At 36.2% G+C, this 14856-nt stretch overlaps 1 protein-coding gene across 2 annotated transcripts in view; it reads left to right on the top strand.

Annotated features, from left to right (window-relative positions):
* CHM (CHM Rab escort protein) overlaps positions 1–14856 on the top strand; it is a 225283-nt gene that overhangs the window by 112354 nt on the left and 98073 nt on the right. The window contains exon 9 of one of the 2 annotated variants that reach the window (XM_006167012.3): positions 11833–12170. The exons of the other annotated variant lie outside the window; for it this stretch is intronic. Coding sequence (XP_006167074.1) covers positions 11833–12019 — 187 coding nt within the window. The 3' untranslated portion in view covers positions 12020–12170. Of the gene's footprint in view, positions 1–11832; positions 12171–14856 lie in introns of those variants that run through there. 2 annotated transcript variants of the gene reach the window in all.

Below are 14856 nucleotides of genomic sequence, written 5' to 3'. Positions count from 1 at the left end.
TCTTAGTATCTTGTCTTTGTCTGTGGTTTTGGTCAATCTGGCTATAATATGACTTGGAGAAGATCTTCTTGGGTTGATTCTATTTGGGGTCCTTTGTATTTCTTGGGACTTGATCTTTGAGTGCCTCTCTAGCTTTGGAAAGTTTTCTTGTAGGATTTCATGGAATAGACTCTCAGTGCCCTTATGAGTCTCTTTGCCTTCTGGGATATCAATTATCTGTATGTATGGACATTTGATGGTATCTAGTATTTCTTGTATAGTATTCTCATGTTTTTGGACAATTTTCTCAGTCTTCGTGGTGGATTTTCCTATGCCAGTAATTCTGTCTTCTGCAACTGAGATTCGCTTTTCAGTGTGATCTAGTTTGCTTTGAATAATTTCAAGGGAGGTTTTGACTTCTTGTGTTATAGTCTTCTTCTCTAACAAGTCCATTTGATTCTTTTTTAAAGAGTGTAATTCCTCTTTTAGATCTTGCAAGAATTTCCTCACCTCCTGAAGTTTGTCTGCTTCTTTCCTCTGCCTCTTTGGCAGTTCATTGACTCTCTTCTCTTCAATCTCTGTGAACTTTATCACCATGAAAATTCTAAATTCTTTATCAGACATTTCCATGAATTTCATCATACTACCTGAGGATGAAGAGGACTTATTTTTCCTTGGAGGAGAGGTGTTTTCTTGTTTTTCCATATTTCTTGTGATCCTGCGGTGATTTCTAGTCATCAGATGGATGGTGCATTTCTTCTAATTTTTGAAGTTCAGTCTGAGTGTTCAGAGGCGTGCAGGAGGAGGTGAACTGCAATCTCTCTTCCATTCCATTCTCACTCTTTGTGCATCAGAATCAGTGGGAATAGAGGAATATTCTGACCCTAACTGTATTCAGATGTATAGATTCTGTTCACTTGTACCTGTCTAGGCACTTAGTGAGCAGAGGCAGAAATAAGTAAGGAAGAAGTCTCAGCAGAAAATCTTCATTTTAAGTCTCTGAAAGAACTAGGTCACAGCTGAAGTTCAGGATCCATGTGGAGGTGGGCCTGGGCTTGTGCCTTTCTAGAAATAAAGGAAGAAGTCTCAACAGAAAATCTTCATTTTAAGTCTCTGAAATCACTAGTTCACAGCTGAAGTTCAGGATCCATGTCCTAATGTGCATTTTGTATGAACTCCTTTAAGACCCTTGTACATATTCAAGAGTTTCTCTAGGCTACATATATAGGAATAGAATTCCTGGGTCATGGAATTACATAAATGTTTTAACACTTTATAACGTAGTGCCCAATTGTTTCTCCAGAGTGTTGTACCAATTACAACATATAAGAATTTCCATATACTGTTTGCCAACATTTTAAAAATTTTGCCAGTCAAGTACTCATAAATTATCATTGCATTCTATTATAGTTTCATTTTGTATTTCTCTGATTACTTACATATATTGAGCCACTTATATGGTTCTTGACCATTTTTGTTTTCTCTTCTGGGGAACACTTGTGTCTTTTGCCCATTTATTGTCTTCTTACTGATTTGTAGTTTTGAATATATTCCAGATACAGATCTTTTCTCTGTTGTATGTATTTTTATGTGTTTTGCTTTATGATATCTGTGATACATGGAGATAATTAGGATTAATATAGTCAAATATATATTTATATATGTATTTTTTTGGGGGGGGAGAGATTTTTTGCTATAGGGCGCATGCGCTTGCCAGATAGAGAGAGACATAGAGACAGAAAGCGAGAAATCACCCCCTGGGGGGGTGGTCACGCTGCAATCCCTTCTCCTCCATTCTCCTCTTGGGATCTTGGGCATGCACGCACATGCGCCCGGCGTGAGTTAGCCACTGTGTCCAGGACTTGAACCACAGTAGACTACGTGGAAGTCCAGCGACATAGCAATTACACTAACTGCTGGTTCCCTATATTAATATATTAATATAGTCAACTATGTTTTCTTTTATACCTAGCTTTGTGGAGGAGGTAACATAGCTTAGTAGTTAATAACCTGGACTAAGGAGACAGGCTACTTGGATTTAAATTCTGGTTCTTCTGGTCCTTTGCTGTGTAAACTTGGGCACTTTTTACAAGCTCTCTATTACGTTTTCTAAGAATCATCTTTGGACTCTTTGAACTTCTCTACTATAGCTTTGTGTACTAGGACTCAAACTGCTCTTCATTGTCTCTTTTATTTTGTTTCCTTTGGGTGTTATTCAGCTCATCTCACTTCTCCCCTGCCTTTTGCTTAGTTCTTAGGCTGAAATTCAATGACTTGACTTAAGAATTCATCTTTTTTTCTTCTAATATATGCAGTGATTATAAAGTTCTCTCTAACTACTGTTTTGCTTATTGCACATTTCTAACATATTATTTTCATTATCTTTGAGTTCCAAGTGTTTTTCAGTATGATTTTTTTCATTGACCTAAGAATTATTATGAGGTATTTTAAAATAACTAATTTGGTTGAGTCTTCTATTCTTACTAACAAATTTAATTATGTTATGGCTATAAATATGCTCCTATGGTACTAATACTTTGAACTTTGTTGCTTTTCATTTTATGATCTAACATATCAATTTTTATAATTTTTCCATGTATTCTTGAGAATATGTTTATATAGTTGTTTGGTACAGGGTTTTCTAATTATTGGTGTCAGGAAACAATAAGTCAGTTTACACGTTTTAATTAAAAAATGTTTTTTTTTCTTTTTTTGTTCATGGAAGTCTGTATCTGGTTTAGCTACCCAAATACTCACAAGTTCACACACACACACACACACACACACACACACACACACAGAGAGAGAGAGAGAGAGAGAGAGAGAGAGAAAGCAAGAAATCCAAGAAATCTTCCCCCAGGGGGGATGGCCATGCCGCAATCCCTTCTCTTCCATTTTCCTCTCGGGATCTTGGGCACGCACGCACACATGCCCGGCCTGAGTTTTAAGCTACCGGGTCCAGGACTTGAATGCGGTCAATTAAATGGAATTCCAATGACATAGCCATTACGCTAACTGCTGGTCCCAATTTTAAAATATTTCTGAGTTTTTTTTTTTTTTTTTTATCTTTATCAATAACAGTGAAATGTGCTTTTTTTTGGGAGAGGTTTTTTTGTTTTTGTTTTTGTTTTTTTTGTTTTTGTTTTTGTTTTTGTTTTTTTGCTATAAGGCACATGCATTCGCCAGAAAGACAGAGAAACAGAAAGTGAGAAATCACCCCCCAGGGAGGATGGCCATGCTGCAATCCCTTCTTCTACATTTTCTTCTTGGGATCTTCGACATGCATGCACACACACCCGGCGTGAGTTTAAGCCACCGGGTCCAGGACTCAAACTGCAGTGTACTACATGGGAGTCCAGTGACACAGCCATTATGCCAACACCTGGTCCCTTGAAATGTGTTTTGAAATCTGTCATTATAATGTTGAATTTGCCAGTCTCACCCCATTATGTAATCAGTTTTTGTTTTGTATTTATTTCAGGTAATTTATTAATGTCATAGAAATTTTAGTTGTTTAAGCTTCTCAATGAATTTAATATTTTATATCATTTTCTGACTTTTTTCATTCCTAATACTTTATTTTCTTAAAGTCTTCTTTACCTTATATTCAAATGGCATTTCCAACTTTTAGTCCTAATACTTTATTTTCTTAAAGTCTTCTTGACCTTATATTCAAATATCATTTCCAACTTTTAGTATTTGCCTGTTACATCTTTCTCCATCCTTTGAATTTTTAAGTTTTCTGAATATATACTCAGGGTTCTGAATAACATATTATATGTCTTTAATCTTACCTGACAATCTCTGTTTTTAACTGAGCAGAATGATTACTGGGGTCTCTTCTTTCTGTAGTGTATACAGTCAACGCTCAGATTCTTGTCTGTGGATTCAACCAGCTATAGACTGAAAAAATGTTGTTGCTGACCTGTACTGTGTAGTTAAGCCAACAATGGTTGAGTCTATACTGAAGATATATAGACTACAAATTTTTCTTGTTTTTCTTTCTTTCTTTTTTTTTGAGTGGTTTTTGCTATAGGGCACATGCACTCGCCAGACTGACAGAGAGAGACAGAGAGATAGAAAGCAAGAAATCACCCCTCAGGGTGGATGGCCACGCGGCAATCCCTTCTCCTCCATTCTCCTCTCGGAATCTTGGGCATGCACAGACATGCGCCCGGCGTGAGTTTTAAGCCCCTGGGTCTGGGACGCGAACCACGGTCAACTACATGGGAGTCCAGTGACATAGCCATTACGCTAACTGCTGGTCCCCTTGTTATTATTTCTTAAACAATGGAGTGTAGCAACTAGTTACATAACATTTTCATTGTGTTAGGTATTTTAAGTAATCTAGAGATAATTTAAAGGGAGTATTTGCATAGGTTATGGGCAAATACTGTACTATTTTAAATAAGGAGACTTGAGCATCTGTGGATTTTGGCATCTGTGGGGAGCTCCTGGAGCCAACCCCCTGGAGATATTGAGGGGCAGCTGTAATTTTAAAAGTTCTTCTAGTTTAAATCTACTGGCAGGAAATGTTTTCTTGTTTGTATGTGTCTGAAATAAAGTTTTTTTAAAAATTTGCCTGTTTGTCTTGAGTGAAGGATTACTAGGTAAACAATTCTAAATTGACACGTCTTTTCTTTAGTACTTTAAGATTTTATTCCAGTTTAATTTGTGTTTGGTTCTTGCTGTTGAAATTTGACTGATTTGTCATCTCTTTATCACTGATGGTTCTTTCAGACTCTTTAGGATAGTTTATCTCTAGTCTACCTTTTTTTTTAGATTTGTTTTACTTAAATTTATTTATTTTAATTTGATCAGAGAGGGACACAGCGAGCGAGTGAGAAAGAGATACAAGAGAGAGAGAGAAAGTGAGAAAGCAAGCCACCAGGACTGGGACTCGAACCTGATTGGTCATGTGGAAGTCAAATACCCTAAACCACCATGCCACCTGCTGGTCTCTTTAGTCTCCATTTTTACTACAGTGAATCTTAGGACTTGTTGTCTTTCTGTTTATTTAGCTGAGTATAGATCATGCCATATGACATTAACAATATTCAGCCATTTTCTACCCACAGTTCCATATATTTTAGGCAAATACATTGTATTTACTCTATCTGTGAATTAATGTTATTTACCATTTTAGAGAACTATCAGATAAAACCTTCAGGAGTATTCTTTTACCTCTATTTTCTTTCTTCTCACCTTTTTTTTTTTTAAGTTATTTATTGGGACCAGCAGATAGCATAATGGCTACTGTCAGATTTTCTACCCACAGTTCCATATATTTTAGGCAAATACATTGTATTTACTCTATCTGTGAATTAATGTTATTTACCATTTTAGAGAACTATCAGATAAAACCTTCAGGAGTATTCTTTTACCTCTATTTTCTTTCTTCTCACCTTTTTTTTTTTTAAGTTATTTATTGGGACCAGCAGATAGCATAATGGCTACTGTCAGCGGACTCCCACATAGTCGACTGCAGTTTGAGTCCCAGACCTGGTGGCTTTAACTCACACTGGGCATGTGTCCGTGTGTGCCCAAGATCCTGAGAGGAGAATGGAGTAGAAGGGATTGCTGTGTGGCCATCCCCCCGGAGGAGGGATTTCTTGCTTTCTCCTTTTTTTTTTTTCTATGTTCTTCTGGTGAGTGCACGTGCCCTACAGCAAAAAAAAAAAAAAAAAATTTATTTATGTAATTTTATTTATTATCATTTTAATTTGCTGGAAGGCACGTGGACTTGAGAGAGAGAGAGAAAAAAGGAGAGAGAGAGACAGAGAGACAGAGAGAAAGTGAGAAAGCAAGCCTCCAGATTTGGCACTTGAACTGTGGTCAGCCACATGGGAGTCCAGTGCCCAAATCACCACACTTGCTCACCCCTCTTCTCACCTTTTTGGGACCACTACTAGATATGTTTTAGAACTTAGAATTCTCTTTCATATCTCTCACTTTCTCTTTTATGTTTTCCATCTTCTTGTCTTTTTGGCTGTATTCTGGATACTTTATTTAAAGTTTGATATTCTAGTTTATTAGTTCTCTTCACATGTGACTAATCTGCAGTTTAACTGATTCATTTCAGAGTTTCAATTATTTTTCTTCCATTTTCAGAGGTTCCACTTCTTCTATCTTCCTTAACATTTCTGATATTTTCTTTTGCTTATTCACTTTTTTAAGATTCCTTCTAGGTGCTGGCAGGTGGCATACTGGTTAAGAGCGCTAGGCTCCCATATGGCCGACTGTGATCTGGGTCCCAAACCTAGCGGCTTGCTTTCTGACTTTCTCTTTCTCTTTCTCTCTCCCTCTTTCTCACTCTGTCCCTTTCTGATCAAATTAAAATAAATAAAATAAGGATCAATAAAATAATTCTTTAAAAAAGTATTCCTTCTATTTCATTAATCATTTTTTATATGGGGGGTCTTCAAAAAGGTCATGGAAAATGCATATTACATTTAAAAAACTATGCATAGATTTAAAAATTCTTTTTCATCAAAATACTTTAATTTTTCCACGAACATTGGAAATCACTTGCGATATTATCATTCTCTTTCTAATAATTCTATTAAAGTTCATAATGGTCTAATGTTGTCATTTGTTGTTTCTACTAATTTATCTTAATGATTTTTGTGTGTAATGCTTACATTTAAGAGTTTATATTTCATTGATTTTTTAAAATATGGAAACCCAAATTAAAGTTTCTTTCCTTCAAGGATTATTTGTCTTTTCTTGATCCATAAGACAGTACAGACTTAAGACCATCTTAGTTCCCTTCAAAGGGTCTTCACTTAATAATAGATCTCAAGGTATAAGTTCTCATTTGATGATATGGCATAAGACTTGTTTTATTTTTGTTTTTGAATACAGTATTTATTTTTTAAAGTTTTGCTTTCATCTCAGGGTTTGTATTGTATATATGTGGGTATGTTGGTGATGATCTGTTTCTCATGGACATTTCTCCTCCTTTAGTCTCATCAGCACAATAAAAATTATGTTTTATGTAAAATCTAGCATTTGGTAATAAGAGGAGCTTCCTTGACGGTATTCCAGTCTAATATACCACTGATAGTAGGTATTCTCCAATTTATATTTTCTTAATATTTATTTGATTTTATGAATGGAAGTTAGAATATTATTTGGGATTAATTTATTTTCAAATATAATAGGTCTGTATATTTCCAGGCAAGCTCTTCCTACTCCAGTTATTATTCAAAATAGGGATGAATAGGGAGTATTATGTTCCCCAGGACCAGGTCCTCCTATCAGTTGACACTAAGGGAATAATTCTGTGGTTTTCATAGTTGGTTCTCATTCTTTCCTTCTTCCTGTATCATTTCCTGGTTCAAAGGTGCCATGCTGTTTCCTCTCACATTGCTACTTCCTGTTCATTCCTGCAGTGCTTAGGGTAAGGAATGGAGACAGAACAGACAGAGCACTAGAAAGTATCCCAAAGCTCATTGGCTTCCTTACTATTAATAATACTTTATGAAAATGGACTTATTTAACCTTATTCCTCTTTTCCCACTAAATCTCTATATATTTTTTCCAATTTATATATTTTATAAATATGTATTTTATTTTTGTTTATTTGTATGAGAAAAGACATTTAAAAGTTTGTTCTATACTGATATAAAATTTCAGAATGAGGGACCAGCAGTTAGCATAATGGCTATGTCGCTGGACTCCCATGTAGTTGACCACTGTTTGAGTCCCGGACCCAGTTGCTTAAACTCACGCCCGGCGCATGTGTGTGTGTGTGTGTGTGTGTGCCCTCGGAGGAGAAGGGATTGCAGCGTGGCCATCCCCCCAATTTCTTGCTTTCTGTCTCTCTGTCTCTCTCTGTCTTTCTGGTGAGCACAAGCACCCTATAGCAAAAACCTCTCAAAAAAAAAAAATTTCAGAATGAGAACCTTATGTGTTGAATCCCTTATTTCCCCAAAAGATGTTTGTAACCTTTCTGAGGCTGAGATTTTATCAGCTTTTCATATCTTTTTATCCTCTACAAAGCCAAACTCATTATTGTGTAAATATCTCTGATTAAATGTTATAGAAGTTATACGTTAGCCTCCTTGATTTGAAATATACTTTCAAGGAATGATGTAGTTAAATGTACATATAGTTAAAGCAAAAAAGATACTTTTTTGTTGTGTTTGAAGCAATATGTTAAACTCTTGGGTGGTTCTTTGGTAATTAAGTTAACTGAATTCTTCCTCCATTTTATATACGTGAGTCTATGTGAATTATAATAAATATACATTTACTTATCCTAGGGATATTAACTTTTACTTTTATATTGGATTCCCTGCATAATGCTTTATAATTTCATGTAAATATTGTTGTTTATATCCTAATGTAGTAACACTACTACCATCTATACATCATAGCCTACACTTTTTATCACCAGGTTATCAGAATAAGGTGTCACCTGTTCTGTGATTTCTCACCACCATTCTATACTCTGTTTTAATATAAGCCTCTTAAGCATTTCTCACAGCCAGTTACAGTGTGTTCTCATCAAGGCTACTGTTATAAATGGCATGCATGCATATTTATGTGAAGGATTCAAAGACATTTGTAAGTCATATCCTTGCATTCTAAATGAATTCTGCATAAGCAGTATAACATTTTAACTACTAGAGATAACTTTCATGAATAAACACCCTTTCAGGCTTTTATCAATTTAAATAGATAGACTTTTTTTTTTTGAAAGAAAATGAAACTTATTTATTGTGGTACCTAATACCCATTAATATGTCAAGATTATAAATTGGAACATATTGGAAGAAAAGTCATTGAAACCTATGCATTTTTCTAGTCTAGAAAGTCTTAAAATCTCCCTTACTTATATATTAGTTGGTTAATATTTTTTCTGGCACTCTGAACAGGATATGTATGCAGTATATAGGTTATTAAACTCTCACAATCCAGCTTTCAAACAGAAGATCCTTTTAAGCCTTCACTGACCAATTTATTTCTGTTATCTGTGCGGTTGGTAACATAGTAGCCTTTTGATCTGCTTTCTAGTGCAGAATAGGTTTCATATATCTGTCATGTTTTTATAACCTGTGAAACAGAGCAGTTTCATAGGAGCAAACAAACTCACATTTTTTTGTAAGTAGACCTAGACTGCTCATAGATAGTTACTTGATTTTGTTAAAAAATGGTATTTATTTGTTAGTTGAATAGGTAATTCAGTTTTTCATTCCTTGTTGGCCTAGATTTGATTGCATATTTTGCTTTCATGGGACAAGATTATTAAAAGATAAAGGATGAGTATGTTTCATTTTTAGCTTGTGATATAAATTATATATCACAATATATAATATATATGTATATATATAATTTACTTATACATGAAGCCTTCAAAAAGTTCACAGAAGTGTGTATTATGAAAAGAAATATACCAAGATTTAAAAAATTTTGCACCAAAATAAACTTGGACTGTAATTCCATTTTTTCAAAAACTTTTTGAAGTCCCCTCATGTGTGTGCACCCATGTGTATAAATGATATAAATTACCACCACTAAACACTTTCTACCAACTTTTTGAACTCAGATGACACTTTCCTGGTCATTGCATGTGAAAAATTGAATAGATGAGAAATCTACCTTAGGAAATTGTGGAACATAAGCAGATCTCTAACTTAGAGCTTTTAAAAAGTGATGATCCTCCTGCTCCACTTTCCCCACTAGCTAAGATTACAGGTGTGTACCTGTAATGGTATGTTCAGGTCACCCCAGGAACTGAACCTGGGCCTCCCACATGATTTCTAGCATCCCAAGTGGTGTTGCTACCTGTGTACCACTGTGTCTGGGCTGGAAATTTGTTTTGTTGTATAGACTATAAGGCATTTTAAAGTTTTGTCTTTTCCTCTGCTTTTTATAACTCCCTTCTTCAGTCCAAATAACCAAGATCAGAAGGTCAATGCATTTTACTAAATGTTTTACAATTCTGTTTGGAGAAATCATAGTAGAAAACATTTTCCAGAGCAAAATATTCTGCTTATTTTATTCTATGATAGCCATTTCTTTTATTCTTCAGGAAACTTTCAGGAACCTAAGAGATATTTATTAACCTGGATCAATATTATTAGAAATTAGGAGAAGTCTTAACAGTGGCCAAAGATGTATATACTGTTGGAAAATTTGAAGAGTTTGTATATACTGTTGGAAAAATTAAAGTGTTTTGTGGGTGCCAGCAGATTCTTTATAGTATTCTAAAAATTGTTATGTGGGTGCCACCATTCTTAATAGTGTTCTAGAAAGATGTTTCAATTCTGTGCCCAATAAGAAATAGATTAGATAAATAAAGAAATTCTTTCAACATCCCACATTTTGCTTAATAAATGTAAAAGGAAAACAGACCATGAGCAAAATGATTTTCTCCCCACCCCTTTAATTAAAATTTTTGCATTTGATAAGCAGTAATGACCAGTGGGGTTATATTTTATACCCTTAAAGATCAGTTAGCATTCATCCTTTTGAGGTCTCTAACCCCATTGGTTCCTCCCAAAGTGTCATAGACCCACTTGATATATGTAAATGTAGGTACATAAACTGATCCTATGTCTGATGAGTAGACTTGACTGATCCAAGTGTGTGCATATGTTTGTGTGCGTGTGAAGCCAAATTATTGAATCACAATACAATACACTGTTGTTTTGAGCACTGTAGCTGAAGAAACTTTCAATAAGATATACTGTTTATCTAGTACCCATAGGTCCTTGGAATTTATTTATTTATTTATTTGAGATTTTTTTTTTTTTGAGAGGTTTTCGCTATAGGGCACGTGCACTCGTCAGACAGACAGAGACAGAGAGACAGAAAGCGAGAAATCACCCCACAGGGGGGATGGCCACGCCACAATCCGTTCTCCTCCATTCTCCTCTTGGGATGTTGGGCACGCACGCACACGCACCCAGTGTGAGTTTTAAGCCACCGGGTCCAGGACGTGAACCGCGGTCGACTACGTGGGAGTCCAGCAGCATAGCCATTACGCTAACTGCTGGTCCCATATTTGAGATTTTTGTTATAAGGTGCATGTACTCACTGGAGAGACAGAGAAAGAAAGTGAGAAATCACCTCCCAGGGAGGATGACTGCACTGCAGGCCCTTCTTCTCTATTCTCCTCTCAGGATTTTGGGCACGCATGCACACATGACCAGTGTGAGTTTCAAGCCACCAAGTCCTATATTCGAACCATCGTCGACTATGTGGCCACGTTGGAGTCCAGCACCTTAACCACTATGCCACCTGCTAGCCTCAGTCCTTGGAATTTATATACAAAATGTTATATATATGTGAATTTACAAGAGGAGTCTTTAGTTTCATTAGATTTTTATAGGTATCCATGACTTAAAAAGAAGTATTGAGAACCAGTGTTATAAATGTTCATTCTTTTTTTTTTTTTAAATTCGGATAATCATTCCTTGAGAGCTTATAAGAAGAAAAGGCCTTGGGCCTTAAGGTGGCTGGATCCTACATGACAGACTGTGCAGTTTGAGGTCTAGATTCCACACCTTGAAAAACATGCTGTGCACACATGCATGTTTGCTCAAAATCCTGAAAGGAGGGAGAAAAGGAGGAGAAGAGATTGTGACATGACCGTTTCCTATGGGAGAGTGCTTTCTTTCTCTCTCTCTCTGTGTGTGATGAGTGCATGTTACCCTTGGTAAATTAAAAAAAAGAAAAATTCCTAAAAGGTGAACTCCAGAGGGCTTCTGGGATCAAAAGTCAGGGGATAGGGGACTATGAGGCAGGGGAAGACTTGAAAAACGTTGCTATTGAATCTGTAATTTTCAAGCACCTCTTTTTTTTTTTTTTAAGAAAATAAAGCATATTTATTTCTTTTATCAGTGAGACAGAAAAACTACACTCCCAAGAGGATCTTAACATTGTGATCACCCCCAACTTCAGCCAGCCCCAGATCATGGGCACATTAATACCCAGCATGCTTAAGATCTCCAGAAACAAACTTGGAATCTTCCCATGTGGTTCAGTCTTACAGAATTTCACACCATATCACCATCTAACACCCAGGTAGATATCTATGCCCTAGTCATGTGGGGGGAAAGGTCCAAGTATAGTATAGTAAATAAAAGGAATATTTTGTAGCCAAGGGGTATTTTGTCTCCATTTATCCATGAGGACAAATCCTGATTCAGCTATTTACCAGCTCTGTGTCCTTAGGCAAGTTATGTAAACTCTCTGTGCTCCATCACTTTTCATGGGATAACAATAGTACCTATTTCATAGGATATGAGCATTAAAATGAGTCATATCTAGAAAGTGCTTATAATAGTTTCTTCCCTAGTAGTACATAAGTTTAGCTGTTATTACTGCTATTGTTAGTGTGATAATTATTGCTGTTGCTGCTATAGAGTGCCACCAGGGCTCATATGAGGTGCAGTTAGAGACTTAGCCAGATTTAGTGATCTAATTGAAGAGTCAGCAAATTGTTTCCAAAGAAGGTCAGATGGTCTCCACTGAAACTATTTGCAGCCATAGACAATATGTAAATAAAAAAAAAAAAACCATGATTGTGTTTCAAAAAACTTTATCCACAAAATTAGGTGTTGAGGCCAGGAGGTGGTACAGCTAGATCCCACATGGTTCCAGTTCCAGACCCAGTAACTTGAAAAACATGTTGGGATTGTGTGCACGTATGCTCAAAATCCTAAGAGTAGAATGGAGAAGAAGGGATTACAGCATGGCCATACTTCCTGGAGGGGAGTTATTTACCTCTCTCTCTCTGTCTCTGTCTCTGAGAGTGCACATGCCCTATAGCAAAACTAAAAAAAAGAAAAAAAAGTGTTCATCATCCAGTTGCAGATTAATCAGTTGAATAATCCTTTCTCTACAAAATATCATTAAAAGATACCCAATATTAGGAGATTGTACAGGAACCTTTAATGTACCCAATATAAGTCATTCACTAAGAATTTGATTGGTAAGTGTTTGAATAGTGGGTTGATTATGTGCAACTGCAAACATTGGAAATGGTAAAGCACTGTTTCTTAAACTTTCACATGTGTCAGAAATTAAAACATTGGTTACTGGTTTTCAACATCAGATTTTCTGACTTTTAGATCTGGGTTGGGCATGAAAATTTTCACTTCAAATAAGTTCCCAGGTGTTGCTGATGCTGCAGGTTTAAGGTACACCAATGTAGAAGTGATTAGGTCAATTGCTTTCAGAGCCCAAGTATTATTAACAAGAAAAAAGGTATTTAGTTAAATATTTACTGATCAAAAACTTGTGAAGAAGCATCTATGTTATTTGTTGTAATTTATCTTTAATGCCTTCCCATTTAATTCATTAGTTGTTTTTTAAAGCATCTATTATCTTCCTAAAATTCTATGGCATAGACCATAGTAGACTACGCCAATGTCAAGAGTATCTAATTTAATATAGAATATATGCACTCCTGGAATAATTAGAGAATAAGAAAATATATTTTATCAAGTTTAAAATATGCGCTATAGGTATGAATGCCATCAGTACTCAGAAACGATAGGAAGGTGCCTGAGCAGAAATGACATGGAACTAACTAAGCTGACCACTTCCATGAAGTTATAGGAATCTCAAACTGTTAACTCATTCATTTTCAGAAAAGAGCAAGGCAGTTGGGCTCCTCTCTGAACCAAAATCCATCATCAGAGGACCATACTTGTCATTTAACTTGGTACATTTATGTGAGATACGTAATTGTTGTTGAGGCCATTGGTTTAGGTCAGAGTTTCTTAATCTCAGCACTATTGCATTCTTGGCAGGGTCATTTTTTTCTATGTTGGGGGAGAAGGTCCTGTGTGTTGTAGAATGCTTATCAGCACCACTGGCCTCTATCCACTAGATGCCACTAACTTTACCCACCTACTTTTAAAAGACATGAATGTCTTCAGACATTGCCAGATGTCCTAAGAGGCAAAGCTATCCTTGTTTGAGAAATTGGTTTAGTCCAACTCAATACATATTGTTTTGTTATAGTATGAATAATTTTATAACAAACATATGTAGTTTTTCTCTTTACCTAGTACCTCCATACTAGTTCAGTGTTGAAATGCAGGGAAAATAAAATATTTCTGTAGTCCTTTCTTAGAATTTTTTTCTATTTTCTTTTTCTCTTTTCTTAGAGGGTGCTGGTGTTCACCAGAGAGATAGAGAGAGAGAGAGAGAGAGAGAGAGAGGAAAAAGCATTTCTCATGGGGAGTGGTCATGCCATAATTCCTTCTCTGTTTTTCTCTCTTGTCAGGATTTTGGGCATACATACACATGTGCTTGGTGTGTTTCTCAAGCTGCTAGGTTTGGGACACAAACTGCACATTTGGCCATGTGGGATCTGGCTGGCTTATCCACTAGGCCACAGAACTGGCCCCTTTATATTTTATTACTCAGTTTTCCATTCTGTTAATATAATCTGGATGAGTAAAAAATCTTTTAAGTAACAGAATTATTTAAAATATCTTGGCATTTGAATAAATGAAATAATTCATGAAAGTCTTTTAGAAAAGTGCTTGACATCTAGGAAATACTAAATAGCCATTAAAAAGTGAATTCTTGGGGAACCAGCAGTTAGCATAATGACTATGTCGCTGGACTCCCATGTAGTTGACCATGGTTTGAGTCCCAGACCCGGTGGCTTAAACTCACGCCGGGTGCGTGTGCGTGCGTGCCCAAGATCCTGAGAGGAGAATGGAGGAGAAGGGATTGCGGCGTGGCCATCCCCCCTGGGGGTCTGTGATTTCTTGCTTTCTGTCTCTCTGTCTCTGTCTTTCTGGCGAGCACATGTGCCCTATAACAAAAACCTCTTCCCCACCAAAAAAAAAAAGTGAATTTTTGGGTAACATATAATCCTAATAGTTGGGGGGAAAAGATATAGGG

This window comes from Tupaia chinensis, unplaced genomic scaffold, assembly GCF_000334495.1.
Source record: "Tupaia chinensis unplaced genomic scaffold, TupChi_1.0 Scaffold144426_1, whole genome shotgun sequence".
NCBI lineage: Eukaryota > Metazoa > Chordata > Mammalia > Scandentia > Tupaiidae > Tupaia > Tupaia belangeri.
The sequence above is the reverse complement of the archived record's forward strand: the minus strand, read 5'-3'. Positions and strand labels throughout refer to the sequence as shown.